Genomic DNA, 14,423 nt, shown 5'->3' with positions numbered 1-14,423 from the left:
TCGTTACTTTGTATCACAGAAAATCTCAATAAAATACATTTAAGATTGTGGATGTAACGTGAGAAAGTGTGGAAAAGTTCACGGGGTGTGAAGACTTTTACAAGGCGCTGTGCACACATCCACTGCCGTCCTCCACACACAGATATGGTCATGTACCTCCTCCAATCACTGCTGGGACCAAGTCCTGGACGGACGCTGCTGGACACTGATCAGACCACAGCTCCACTGCTGGAGAGAGCAGCAGAGACGAGCGGCAGAGACGAGCGGCAGAGACGAGCGCAGAGACGAGCGCAGAGACGAGCGGCAGAGAACAGCGGCAGAGATCAGCGGCAGAGACGAGCACAGAGACGAGCGGCAGAGACGAGCGGCAGAGACGAGCGCAGAGACGAGCGGCAGAGACCAGCGGCAGAGATCAGAGGCAGAGATCAGCGGCAGAGACCAGCGGCAGAGACGAGCGGCAGAGACGAGCGGCAGAGACGAGCGGCAGAGATCAGAGGCAGAGATCAGCGGCAGTGATCAGCGGCAGAGACGAGCGCAGAGACGAGCGGCAGAGACGAGCGGCAGAGATCAGAGGCAGAGATCAGCGGCAGAGACCAGCGGCAGTGACGAGCGCAGAGACGAGCGGCAGAGACCAGCGCACAGATCAGCGGCAGAGATCAGCGGCAGAGACCAGCGCACAGATCAGCGGCAGAGATCAGCGGCAGAGACCAGCGGCAGAGATCAGCGGCAGAGATCAGCGGCAGAGATCAGCAGCAGAGACCAGTGGCAGAGACCAGCGGCAGAGACCAGCGCACAGATCAGCGGCAGAGACCAGCGGCAGAGATCAGCGGCAGAGATCAGCAGCAGAGACCAGCGGCAGAGACCAGCGGCAGAGACCAGCGCACAGACCAGCGGCAGAGACCAGCGCACAGACCAGCGGCAGAGATCAGCGGCAGAGATCAGCGGCAGAGACCAGCGGCAGAGACCAGCGGCAGAGACCAGAGGCAGAGATTACAGCGCTCTCCGAGAGATTAACACCGGATCACAGAATCATCTGCTTCATTCACCGTCAGCGTCCTGAGAAGGATCCTGAGCGGAGGAGACGCCGGACATGGAGCAGCGGGGACTGAGAGCGCTGCTGATCCTCACCTGTGTGCAGCTGGGGGCCCGCGGGACCGGGGAGGACCACCCTGCAGGTGAGGGACCCCATGTATGTGTCATAGCTGCAGGTGTGTGCACCGCTGAGACTGCATCACACAGCATAGGCTTAGATACACCACTCAGCAGATGTATCCCACATTACTGGATTAGATACACCACTCAGTACAGGATCAATAGTGAGTGCAGCTCTGGAGTATAATACAGGGTGTAACTCAGGATCAGTAATGTAATGTATGTACACAGTGACTGCACCAGCAGAATAGTGAGTGCAGCTCTGGAGTATAATACAGGAGGTAACTCAGGATCAGTAATGTAATGTATGTACACAGTGACTGCACCAGCAGAATAGTGAGTGCAGCTCTGGAGTATAATACAGGATGTAACTCAGGATCAGTAATGTAATGTATGTACACAGTGACTGCACCAGCAGAATAGTGAGTGCAGCTCTGGAGTATAATACAGGATGTAACTCAGGATCAGTAATGTAATGTATGTACACAGTGACTGCACCAGCAGAATAGTGAGTGCAGCTCTGGAGTATAATGCAGGATGTAACTCAGGATCAGTAATGTAATGTATGTACACAGTGACTGCACCAGCAGAATAGTGAGTACAGCTCTGGAGTATAATACAGGATGTAACTCAGGATCAGTAATGTAATGTATGTACACAGTGACTCCACCAGCAGAATAGTGAGTGCAGCTCTGGAGTATAATACAGGATGTAACTCAGGATCAGTAATGTAATGTATGTACACAGTGACTGCACCAGCAGAATAGTGAGTGCAGCTCTGGAGTATAATACAGGATGTAACTCAGGATCAGTCATGTAATGTATGTACACAGTGACTGCACCAGCAGAATAGTGAGTGCAGCTCTGGAGTATAATACAGGAGGTAACTCAGGATCAGTAATGTAATGTATGTACACAGTGACTGCACCAGCAGAACAGTGAGTGCAGCTCTGGAGTATAATACAGGATGTAACTCAGGATCAGTAATGTAATGTATGTACACAGTGACTGCACCAGCAGAATAGTGAGTGCAGCTCTGGAGTATAATACAGGATGTAACTCAGGATCAGTAATATAATGTATGTACACAGTGACTGCACCAACAGAATAGTGAGTGCAGCTCTGGGGTATAATACAAGAGGTAACTCAGGATCAGTAATGTAATGTATGTACACAGTGACTGCACCAGCAGAATAGTGAGTGCAGCTCTGGAGTATAATACAGGATGTAACTCAGGATCAGTAATGTAATGTATGTACACAGTGACTGCACCAACAGAATAGTGAGTGCAGCTCTGGGGTATAATACAAGAGGTAACTCAGGATCAGTAATGTAATGTATGTACACAGTGACTGCACCAGCAGAATAGTGAGTGCAGCTCTGGAGTATAATACAGGATGTAACTCAGGATCAGTCATGTAATGTATGTACACAGTGACTGCACCAGCAGAATAGTGAGTGCAGCTCTGGAGTATAATACAGGATGTAACTCAGGATCAGTAATGTAATGTATGTACACAGTGACTGCACCAACAGAATAGTGAGTGCAGCTCTGGGGTATAATACAAGAGGTAACTCAGGATCAGTAATGTAATGTATGTACACAGTGACTGCACCAGCAGAATAGTGAGTGCAGCTCTGGAGTATAATACAGGATGTAACTCAGGATCAGTCATGTAATGTATGTACACAGTGACTGCACCAGCAGAATAGTGAGTGCAGCTCTGGAGTATAATACAGGAGGTAACTCAGGATCAGTAATGTAATGTATGTACACAGTGACTGCACCAGCAGAACAGTGAGTGCAGCTCTGGAGTATAATACAGGATGTAACTCAGGATCAGTAATGTAATGTATGTACACAGTGACTGCACCAGCAGAATAGTGAGTGCAGCTCTGGAGTATAATACAGGATGTAACTCAGGATCAGTAATATAATGTATGTACACAGTGACTGCACCAACAGAATAGTGAGTGCAGCTCTGGGGTATAATACAAGAGGTAACTCAGGATCAGTAATGTAATGTATGTACACAGTGACTGCACCAGCAGAATAGTGAGTGCAGCTCTGGAGTATAATACAGGATGTAACTCAGGATCAGTCATGTAATGTATGTACACAGTGACTGCACCAGCAGAATAGTGAGTGCAGCTCTGGAGTATAATACAGGATGTAACTCAGGATCAGTAATGTAATGTATGTACACAGTGACTGCACCAGCAGAATAGTGAGTGCAGCTCTGGAGTATAATACAGGATGTAACTCAGGATCAGTAATGTAATGTATATACACAGTGACTGCACCAGCAGAATAGTGAGTGCAGCTCTGGAGTATAATACAGGATGTAACTCAGGATCAGTAATGTAATGTATGTACACAGTGACTGCACCAGCAGAATAGTGAGTGCAGCTCTGGAGTATAATACAGGAGGTAACTCAGGATCAGTAATATAATGTATGTACACAGTGACTGCACCAGCAGAATAGTGAGTGCAGCTCTGGAGTATAATACAGGATGTAACTCAGGATCAGTAATGTAATGTATGTACACAGTGACTGCACCAGCAGAATAGTGAGTGCAGCTCTGGAGTATAATACAGGAGGTAACTCAGGATCAGTAATGTAATGTATGTACACAGTGACTGCACCAGCAGAATAGTGAGTGCAGCTCTGGAGTATAATACAGGATGTAACTCAGGATCAGTAATGTAATGTATGTACACAGTGACTGCACCAGCAGAATAGTGAGTGCAGCTCTGGAGTATAATACAGGAGGTAACTCAGGATCAGTAATGTAATGTATGTACACAGTGACTGCACCAGCAGAATAGTGAGTGCAGCTCTGGAGTATAATACAGGATGTAACTCAGGATCAGTAATGTAATGTATGTACACAGTGACTGCACCAGCAGAATAGTGAGTGCAGCTCTGGAGTATAATACAGGATGTAACTCAGGATCAGTAATGTATGTACACAGTGACTGCACCAGCAGAATAGTGAGTGCAGCTCTGGAGTATAATACAGGATGTAACTCAGGATCAGTAATGTAATGTATGTACACAGTGACTGCACCAGCAGAATAGTGAGTGCAGCTCTGGAGTATAATACAGGATGTAACTCAGGATCAGTAATGTAATGTATGTACACAGTGACTGCACCAGCAGAATAGTGAGTGCAGCTCTGGAGTATAATACAGGAGGTAACTCAGGATCAGTAATGTAATGTATGTACACAGTGACTGCACCAGCAGAATAGTGAGTGCAGCTCTGGAGGATAATACAGGATATAACTCAGGATCAGTAATGTAATGTATGTACACAGTGACTGCACCAGCAGAATAGTGAGTGCAGCTCTGGAGTATAATACAGGAGGTAACTCAGGATCAGTAATGTAATGTATGTACACAGTGACTGCACCAGCAGAATAGTGAGTGCAGCTCTGGAGTATAATACAGGATGTATGTAACTCAGGATCAGTAATGTAATGTATGTACACAGTGACTGCACCAGCAGAATAGTGAGTGCAGCTCTGGAGTATAATACAGGATGTAACTCAGGATCAGTAATGTAATGTATGTACACAGTGACTGCACCAGCAGAATAGTGAGTGCAGCTCTGGAGTATAATACAGGATGTAACTCAGGATCAGTAATGTAATGTATGTACACAGTGACTGCACCAGCAGAATAGTGAGTGCAGCTCTGGAGTATAATACAGGAGGTAACTCAGGATCAGTAATGTAATGTATGTGCACAGTGACTGCACCAGCAGAATAGTGAGTGCAGCTCTGCAGTATAATACAGGATGTAACTCAGGATCAGTAATGTAATGTATGTACACAGTGACTGCACCAGCAGAATAGTGAGTGCAGCTCTGGAGTATAATACAGGATGTATGTAACTCAGGATCAGTAATGTAATGTATGTACACAGTGACTGCACCAGCAGAATAGTGAGTGCAGCTCTGGAGTATAATACAGGATGTAACTCAGGATCAGTAATGTAATGTATGTACACAGTGACTGCACCAGCAGAATAGTGAGTGCAGCTCTGGAGTATAATACAGGATGTAACTCAGGATCAGTAATGTAATGTATGTACACAGTGACTGCACCAGCAGAATAGTGAGTGCAGCTCTGGAGTATAATACAGGAGGTAACTCAGGATCAGTAATGTAATGTATGTGCACAGTGACTGCACCAGCAGAATAGTGAGTGCAGCTCTGGAGTATAATACAGGATGTAACTCAGGATCAGTAATGTAATGTATGTACACAGTGACTGCACCAGCAGAATAGTGAGTGCAGCTCTGGAGTATAATACAGGATGTAACTCAGGATCAGTAATGTAATGTATGTACACAGTGACTGCACCAGCAGAATAGTGAGTGCAGCTCTGGAGTATAATACAGGATGTAACTCAGGATCAGTAATGTAATGTATGTACACAGTGACTACACCAGCAGAATAGTGAGTGCAGCTCTGGAGTATAATACAGGAGGTAACTCAGGATCAGTAATGTAATGTATGTACACAGTGACTGCACCAGTAGAATAGTGAGTGCTGCTCTGGAGTATAATACAGGATGTAACTCAGGATCAGTAATGTAATGTATGTACACAGTGACTGCACCAGCAGAATAGTGAGTGCAGCTCTGGAGTATAATACAGGATGTAACTCAGGATCAGTAATGTAATGTATGTACACAGTGACTGCACCAGCAGAATAGTGAGTGCAGCTCTGGAGTATAACACAGGATGTAACTCAGGATCAGTAATGTAATGTATGTACACAGTGACTGCACCAGCAGAATAGTGAGTGCAGCTCTGGAGTATAATACAGGATGTAACTCAGGATCAGTAATGTAATGTATGTACACAGTGACTACACCAGCAGAATAGTGAGTGCAGCTCTGGAGTATAATACAGGAAGTAACTCAGGATCAGTAATGTAATGTATGTACACAGTGACTGCACCAGCAGAATAGTGAGTGCAGCTCTGGAGTATAACACAGGATGTAACTCAGGATCAGTAATGTAATGTATGTACACAGTGACTGCACCAGCAGAATAGTGAGTGCAGCTCTGGAGTATAATACAGGAGGTAACTCAGGATCAGTAATGTAATGTATATACACAGTGACTGCACCAGCAGAATAGTGAGTGCAGCTCTGGAGTATAATACAGGATGTAACACAGGATCAGTAATGTAATGTATGTACACAGTGACTGCACCAGCAGAATAGTGAGTGCAGCTCTGGAGTATAATACAGGATGTAACTCAGGATCAGTAATGTAATGTATGTACACAGTGACTGCACCAGCAGAATAGTGAGTGCAGCTCTGGAGTATAATACAGGAGGTAACTCAGGATCAGTAATGTAATGTATGTACACAGTGACTGCACCAGCAGAATAGTGAGTGCAGCTCTGGAGTATAATACAGGAGGTAACTCAGGATCAGTAATGTAATGTATGTACACAGTGACTACACCAGCAGAATAGTGAGTGCAGCTCTGGAGTATAATACAGGATGTAACTCAGGATCAGTAATGTAATGTATGTACACAGTGACTGCACCAGCAGAATAGTGAGTGCAGCTCTGGAGTATAATACAGGATGTAACTCAGGATCAGTAATGTAATGTATATACACAGTGACTGCACCAGCAGAATAGTGAGTGCAGCTCTGGAGTATAATACAGGAGGTAACTCAGGATCAGTAATGTAATGTATGTACACAGTGACTACACCAGCAGAATAGTGAGTGCAGCTCTGGAGTATAATACAGGATGTAACACAGGATCAGTAATGTAATGTATGTACACAGTGACTGCACCAGCAGAATAGTGAGTGCAGCTCTGGAGTATAATACAGGATGTAACTCAGGATCAGTAATGTAATGTATATACACAGTGACTGCACCAGCAGAATAGTGAGTGCAGCTCTGGAGTATAATACAGGAGGTAACTCAGGATCAGTAATGTAATGTATGTACACAGTGACTGCACCAGCAGAATAGTGAGTGCCGCTCTGGGGTATAATACAGGATGTAACTCAGGATCAGTAATGTAATGTATGTACACAGTGACTGCACCAGCAGAATAGTGAGTGCAGCTCTGGAGTATAATACAGGAGGTAACTCAGGATCAGTAATGTAATGTATGTACACAGTGACTGCACCAGCAGAATAGTGAGTGCAGCTCTGGAGTATAATACAGGATGTAACTCAGGATCAGTAATGTAATTTATGTACACAGTGACTGCACCAGCAGAATAGTGAGTGCAGCTCTGGAGTATAATACAGGATGTAACTCAGGATCAGTAATGTAATGTATGTACACAGTGACTGCACCAGCAGAATAGTGAGTGCAGCTCTAGAGTATAATACAGGAGGTAACTCAGGATCAGAAATGTAATGTATGTACACAGTGACTGCACCAGCAGAATAGTGAGTGCAGCTCTGGAGTATAATACAGGATGTAACTCAGGATCAGTAATGTAATGTATGTACACAGTGACTGCACCAGCAGAATAGTGAGTGCAGCTCTGGAGTATAATACAGGATGTAACTCAGGATCAGTAATGTAATGTATGTACACAGTGACTACACCAGCAGAATAGTGAGTGCAGCTCTGGAGTATAATACAGGAGGTAACTCAGGATCAGTAATGTAATGTATGTACACAGTGACTGCACCAGCAGAATAGTGAGTGCAGCTCTGAAGTATAACACAGGATGTAACTCAGGATCAGTAATGTAATGTATGTACACAGTGACTGCACCAGCAGAATAGTGAGTGCAGCTCTGGAGTATAATACAGGATGTAACTCAGGATCAGTAATGTAATGTATGTACACAGTGACTGCACCAGCAGAATAGTGAGTGCAGCTCTGGAGTATAATACAGGATGTAACTCAGGATCAGTAATGTAATGTATGTACACAGTGACTACACCAGCAGAATAGTGAGTGCAGCTCTGGAGTATAATACAGGAGGTAACTCAGGATCAGTAATGTAATGTATATACACAGTGACTGCACCAGCAGAATAGTGAGTGCAGCTCTGGAGTATAATACAGGAGGTAACTCAGGATCAGTAATGTAATGTATGTACACAGTGACTGCACCAGCAGAATAGTGAGTGCAGCTCTGGAGTATAATAAAGGAGGTAACTCAGGATCAGTAATGTAATGTATGTACACAGTGACTCCACCAGCAGAATAGTGAGTGCAGCTCTGGAGTATAATACAGGAGGTAACTCAGGATCAGTAATGTAATGTATGTACACAGTGACTGCTCCAGCAGAATAGTGAGTGCAGCTCTGGAGTATAATACAGGATGTAACTCAGGATCAGTAATGTAATGTATGTACACAGTGACTGCACCAGCAGAATAGTGAGTGCAGATCTGGAGTATAATACAGGAAGTAACTCAGGATCAGTAATGTAATGTATGTACACAGTGACTGCACCAGCAGAATAGTGAGTGCAGCTCTGGAGTATAATACAGGAGGTAACTCAGGATCAGTAATGTAATGTATGTACACAGTGACTGCACCAGCAGAATAGTGAGTGCAGATCTGGAGTATAATACAGGAAGTAACTCAGGATCAGTAATGTAATGTATGTACACAGTGACTGCACCAGCAGAATAGTGAGTGCAGCTCTGGAGTATAATACAGGAGGTAACTCAGGATCAGTAATGTAATGTATATACACAGTGACTGCACCAGCAGAATAGTGAGTGCAGCTCTGGAGTATAATACAGGAGGTAACTCAGGATCAGTAATGTAATGTATGTACACAGTGACTACACCAGCAGAATAGTGAGTGCAGCTCTGGAGTATAATACAGGATGTAACTCAGGATCAGTAATGTAATGTATGTACACAGTGACTGCACCAGCAGAATAGTGAGTGCAGATCTGGAGTATAATACAGGATGTAACTCAGGATCAGTAATGTAATGTATGTACACAGTGACTGCACCAGCAGAATAGTGAGTGCAGCTCTGGAGTATAATACAGGATGTAACTCAGGATCAGTAATGTAATGTATGTACACAGTGACTGCACCAGCAGAATAGTGAGTGCAGCTCTGGAGTATAATACAGGATGTAACTCAGGATCAGTAATGTAATGTATGTACACAGTGACTGCACCAGCAGAATAGTGAGTGCAGCTCTGGAGTATAATACAGGATGTAACTCAGGATCAGTAATGTAATGTATGTACACAGTGACTACACCAGCAGAATAGTGAGTGCAGATCTGGAGCATAATACAGGATGTAACTCAGGATCAGTAATGTAATGTATGTACACAGTGACTGCACCAGCAGAATAGTGAGTGCAGCTCTGGAGTATAATACAGGATGTAACTCAGGATCAGTAATGTAATGTATGTACACAGTGACTGCACCAGCAGAATAGTGAGTGCAGCTCTGGGGTATAATACAGGATGTAACTCAGGATCAGTAATGTAATGTATGTACACAGTGACTGCACCAGCAGAATAGTGAGTGCAGCTCTGGAGTATAATACAGGATGTAACTCAGGATCAGTAATGTAATGTATATACACAGTGACTGCACCAGCAGAATAGTGAGTGCAGCTCTGGAGTATAATACAGGAGGTAACTCAGGATCAGTAATGTAATGTATGTACACAGTGACTGCACCAGCAGAATAGTGAGTGCAGCTCTAGAGTATAATACAGGAGGTAACTCAGGATCAGAAATGTAATGTATATACACAGTGACTGCACCAGCAGAATAGTGAGTGCAGCTCTGGAGTATAATACAGGATGTAACTCAGGATCAGTAATGTAATGTATATACACAGTGACTGCACCAGCAGAATAGTGAGTGCAGCTCTGGAGTATAATACAGGAGGTAACTCAGGATCAGTAATGTAATGTATGTACACAGTGACTGCACCAGCAGAATAGTGAGTGCAGCTCTAGAGTATAATACAGGATGTAACTCAGGATCAGTAATGTAATGTATGTACACAGTGACTGCACCAGCAGAATAGTGAGTGCAGCTCTGGAGTATAATACAGGATGTAACTCAGGATCAGTAATGTAATGTATATACACAGTGACTGCACCAGCAGAATAGTGAGTGCAGCTCTGGAGTATAATACAGGAGGTAACTCAGGATCAGTAATGTAATGTATGTACACAGTGACTGCACCAGCAGAATAGTGAGTGCAGCTCTAGAGTATAATACAGGAGGTAACTCAGGATCAGTAATGTAATGTATGTACACAGTGACTGCACCAGCAGAATAGTGAGTGCAGCTCTGGAGTATAATACAGGATGTAACTCAGGATCAGTAATGTAATGTATGTACACAGTGACTGCACCAGCATAATAGTGAGTGCAGCTCTGGAGTATAATACAGGATGTAACTCAGGATCAGTAATGTAATGTATGTACACAGTGACTACACCAGCAGAATAGTGAGTGCAGCTCTGGAGTATAATACAGGATGTAACTCAGGATCAGTAATGTAATGTATGTACACAGTGACTGCACCAGCAGAATAGTGAGTGCAGCTCTGGAGTATAATACAGGAGGTAACTCAGGATCAGTAATGTAATGTATGTACACAGTGACTACACCAGCAGAATAGTGAGTGCAGCTCTGGGGTATAATACAGGAGGTAACTCAGGATCAGTAATGTAATGTATGTACACAGTGACTACACCAGCAGAATAGTGAGTGCAGCTCTGGAGTATAATACAGGATGTAACTCAGGATCAGTAATGTAATGTATGTACACAGTGACTGCACCAGCAGAATAGTGAGTGCAGCTCTGGGGTATAATACAGGAGGTAACTCAGGATCAGTAATGTAATGTATGTACACAGTGACTGCACCAGCAGAATAGTGAGTGCAGCTCTGGAGTATAATACAGGATGTAACTCAGGATCAGTAATGTAATGTATGTACACAGTGACTGCACCAGCAGAATAGTGAGTGCAGCTCTGGAGTATAATACAGGATGTAACTCAGGATCAGTAATGTAATGTATATACACAGTGACTGCACCAGCCGAATAGTGAGTGCAGCTCTGGAGTATAATACAGGATGTAACTCAGGATCAGTAATGTAATGTATATACACAGTGACTGCACCAGCATAATAGTGAGTGCAGCTCTGGAGTATAATACAGGATGTAACTCAGGATCAGTAATGTAGTGTATGTACACAGTGACTGCACCAGCAGAATAGTGAGTGCAGCTCTGGAGTATAATACAGGATGTAACTCAGGATCAGTAATGTAATGTAAGTACACAGTGACTGCACCAGCAGAATAGTGAGTGCAGCTCTGGAGTATAATACAGGATGTAACTCAGGATCAGTAATGTAATGTATGTACACAGTGACTGCACCAGCAGAACAGTGAGTGCTGCTCTGGAGTATAATACAGGATGTAACTCAGGATCAGTAATGTAATGTATGTACACAGTGACTGCACCAGCAGAATAGTGAGTGCAGCTCTGGAGTATAATACAGGATGTAACTCAGGATCAGTAATGTAATGTATGTACACAGTGACTCCACCAGCAGAATAGTGACTGCAGCTCTGGAGTATAATACAGGATGTAACTCAGGATCAGTAATGTAATGTATGTACACAGTGACTGCACCAGCAGAATAGTGAGTGCAGCTCTGGAGTATAATACAGGAGGTAACTCAGGATCAGTAATGTATGTACACAGTCACTGCACCAGCAGAATAGTGAGTGCAGCTCTGGAGTATAATACAGGATGTAACTCAGGATCAGTAATGTAATGCATGCACACAGTGACTGCACCAGCAGAATAGTGAGTGCAGCTCTGGAGTATAATACAGGATGTAACTCAGGATCAGTAATGTAATGTATGCACACAGTGACTGCACCAGCAGAATAGTGAGTGCAGCTCTGGAGTATAATATAGGAGGTAACTCAGGATCAGTAATGTAATGTATGTACACAGTGACTGCACCAGCAGAATAGTGAGTGCAGCTCTGGGGTATAATACAGGATGTAACTCAGGATCAGTAATGTAATGCATGCACACAGTGACTGCACCAGCAGAATAGTGAGTGCAGCTCTGGAGTATAATATAGGAGGTAACTCAGGATCAGTAATGTAATGTATGTACACAGTGACTGCACCAGCAGAATAGTGAGCGCAGCTCTGGAGTATAATACAGGATGTAACTCAGGATCAGTAATGTAATGCATGCACACAGTGACTGCACCAGCAGAATAGTGAGTGCAGCTCTGGGGTATAATACAGGATGTAACTCAGGATCAGTAATGTAATGCATGCACACAGTGACTGCACCAGCAGAATAGTGAGTGCAGCTCTGGGGTATAATACAGGATGTAACTCAGGATCAGTAATGTAATGTATGCACACAGTGACTGCACCAGCAGAATAGTGAGTGCAGCTCTGGAGTATAATATAGGAGGTAACTCAGGATCAGTAATGTAATGTATGTACACAGTGACTGCACCAGCAGAATAGTGAGCGCAGCTCTGGAGTATAATACAGGATGTAACTCAGGATCAGTAATGTAATGTATGTACACAGTGACTGCACCAGCAGAATAGTGAGTGCAGCTCTGGAGTATAATACAGGATGTAACTCAGGATCAGTAATGTAATGTATGTACACAGTGACTGCACCAGCAGAATAGTGAGCGCAGCTCTGGAGTATAATACAGGATGTAACTCAGGATCAGTAATGTAATGTATGTACACAGTGACTGCACCAGCAGAATAGTGAGTGCAGCTCTGGAGTATAATACAGGATGTAACTCAGGATCAGTAATGTAATGTATGTACACAGTGACTGCACCAGCAGAATAGTGAGTGCAGCTCTGGAGTATAATACAGGATGTAACTCAGAATCAGTAATGTAATGTATGTACACAGTGACTGCACCAGCAGAATAGTGAGTGCTGCTCTGGAGTATAATACAGGATGTAACTCAGGATCAGTAATGTAATGTATGTACACAGTGACTGCACCAGCAGAATAGTGAGTGCAGCTCTGGAGTATAATACAGGATGTAACTCAGGATCAGTAATGTAATGTATGTACACAGTGACTGCACCAGCAGAATAGTGAGTGCTGCTCTGGAGTATAATACAGGATGTAACTCAGGATCAGTAATGTAATGTATGTACACAGTGACTGCTCCAGCAGAATAGTGAGTGCAGCTCTGGAGTATAATACAGGATGTAACTCAGGATCAGTAATGTAATGTATGTACACAGTGACTGCACCAGCAGAATAGTGAGTGCAGCTCTGGAGTATAATACAGGAGGTAACTCAGGATCAGTAATGTAATGTATGTACACAGTGACTGCACCAGCAGAATAGTGAGTGCAGCTCTGGAGTATAATACAGGATGTAACTCAGGATCAGTAATGTAATGTATGTACACAGTGACTGCACCAGCAGAATAGTGAGTGCAGCTCTGGAGTATAATACAGGAGGTAACTCAGGATCAGTAATGTAATGTATGTACACAGTGACTGCACCAGCAGAATAGTGAGTGCAGCTCTGGAGTATAATACAGGAGGTAACTCAGGATCAGTAATGTAATGTATGTACACAGTGACTGCACCAGCAGAATAGTGAGTGCAGCTCTGGAGTATAATACAGGATGTATCTCAGGATCAGTAATGTAATGTATGTACACAGTGACTGCACCAGCAGAATAGTGAGTGCAGCTCTGGAGTATAATACAGGAGGTAACTCAGGATCAGTAATGTAATGTATGTACACAGTGACTGCACCAGCAGAATAGTGAGTGCAGCTCTGGAGTATAATACAGGATGTAACTCAGGATCAGTAATGTAATGTATGTACACAGTGACTGCACCAGCAGAATAGTGAGTGCAGCTCTGGAGTATAATACAGGATGTAACTCAGGATCAGTAATGTAATGTATGTACACAGTGACTGCACCAGCAGAATAGTGAGTGCAGCTCTGGAGTATAATACAGGAGGTAACTCAGGATCAGTAATGTAATGTATGTACACAGTGACTGCACCAGCAGAATAGTGAGTGCAGCTCTGGAGTATAATACAGGATGTAACTCAGGATCAGTAATGTAATGTATGTACACAGTGACTGCACCAGCAGAATAGTGAGTGCAGCTCTGGAGTATAATACAGGAGGTAACTCAGGATCAGTAATGTAATGTATGTACACAGTGACTGCACCAGCAGAATAGTGAGTGCAGCTCTGGAGTATAACACAGGATGTAACT

General features: G+C 43.7%; 1 protein-coding gene across 1 annotated transcript in view; it reads left to right on the top strand.

Annotated features, from left to right (window-relative positions):
• Positions 1-952: 952 nt before the first annotated feature.
• Positions 953-14,423, top strand: part of CA9 (carbonic anhydrase 9) — a 596,284-nt gene continuing 582,813 nt past the window's right edge. The window contains exon 1 of the mRNA XM_073684598.1: positions 953-1,175. Coding sequence (XP_073540699.1) covers positions 1,091-1,175 — 85 coding nt within the window. The 5' untranslated portion in view covers positions 953-1,090. The remainder of the gene's footprint in view (positions 1,176-14,423) is intronic.

This window comes from Phyllobates terribilis, unplaced genomic scaffold, assembly GCF_046119375.1.
Source record: "Phyllobates terribilis strain yellow unplaced genomic scaffold, ASM4611937v1 Scaffold_1__5_contigs__length_1240528914, whole genome shotgun sequence".
Taxonomy (NCBI): Eukaryota; Metazoa; Chordata; class Amphibia; order Anura; family Dendrobatidae; genus Phyllobates; species Phyllobates terribilis.
This window is presented reverse-complemented; position numbering and strand designations above follow the sequence as displayed.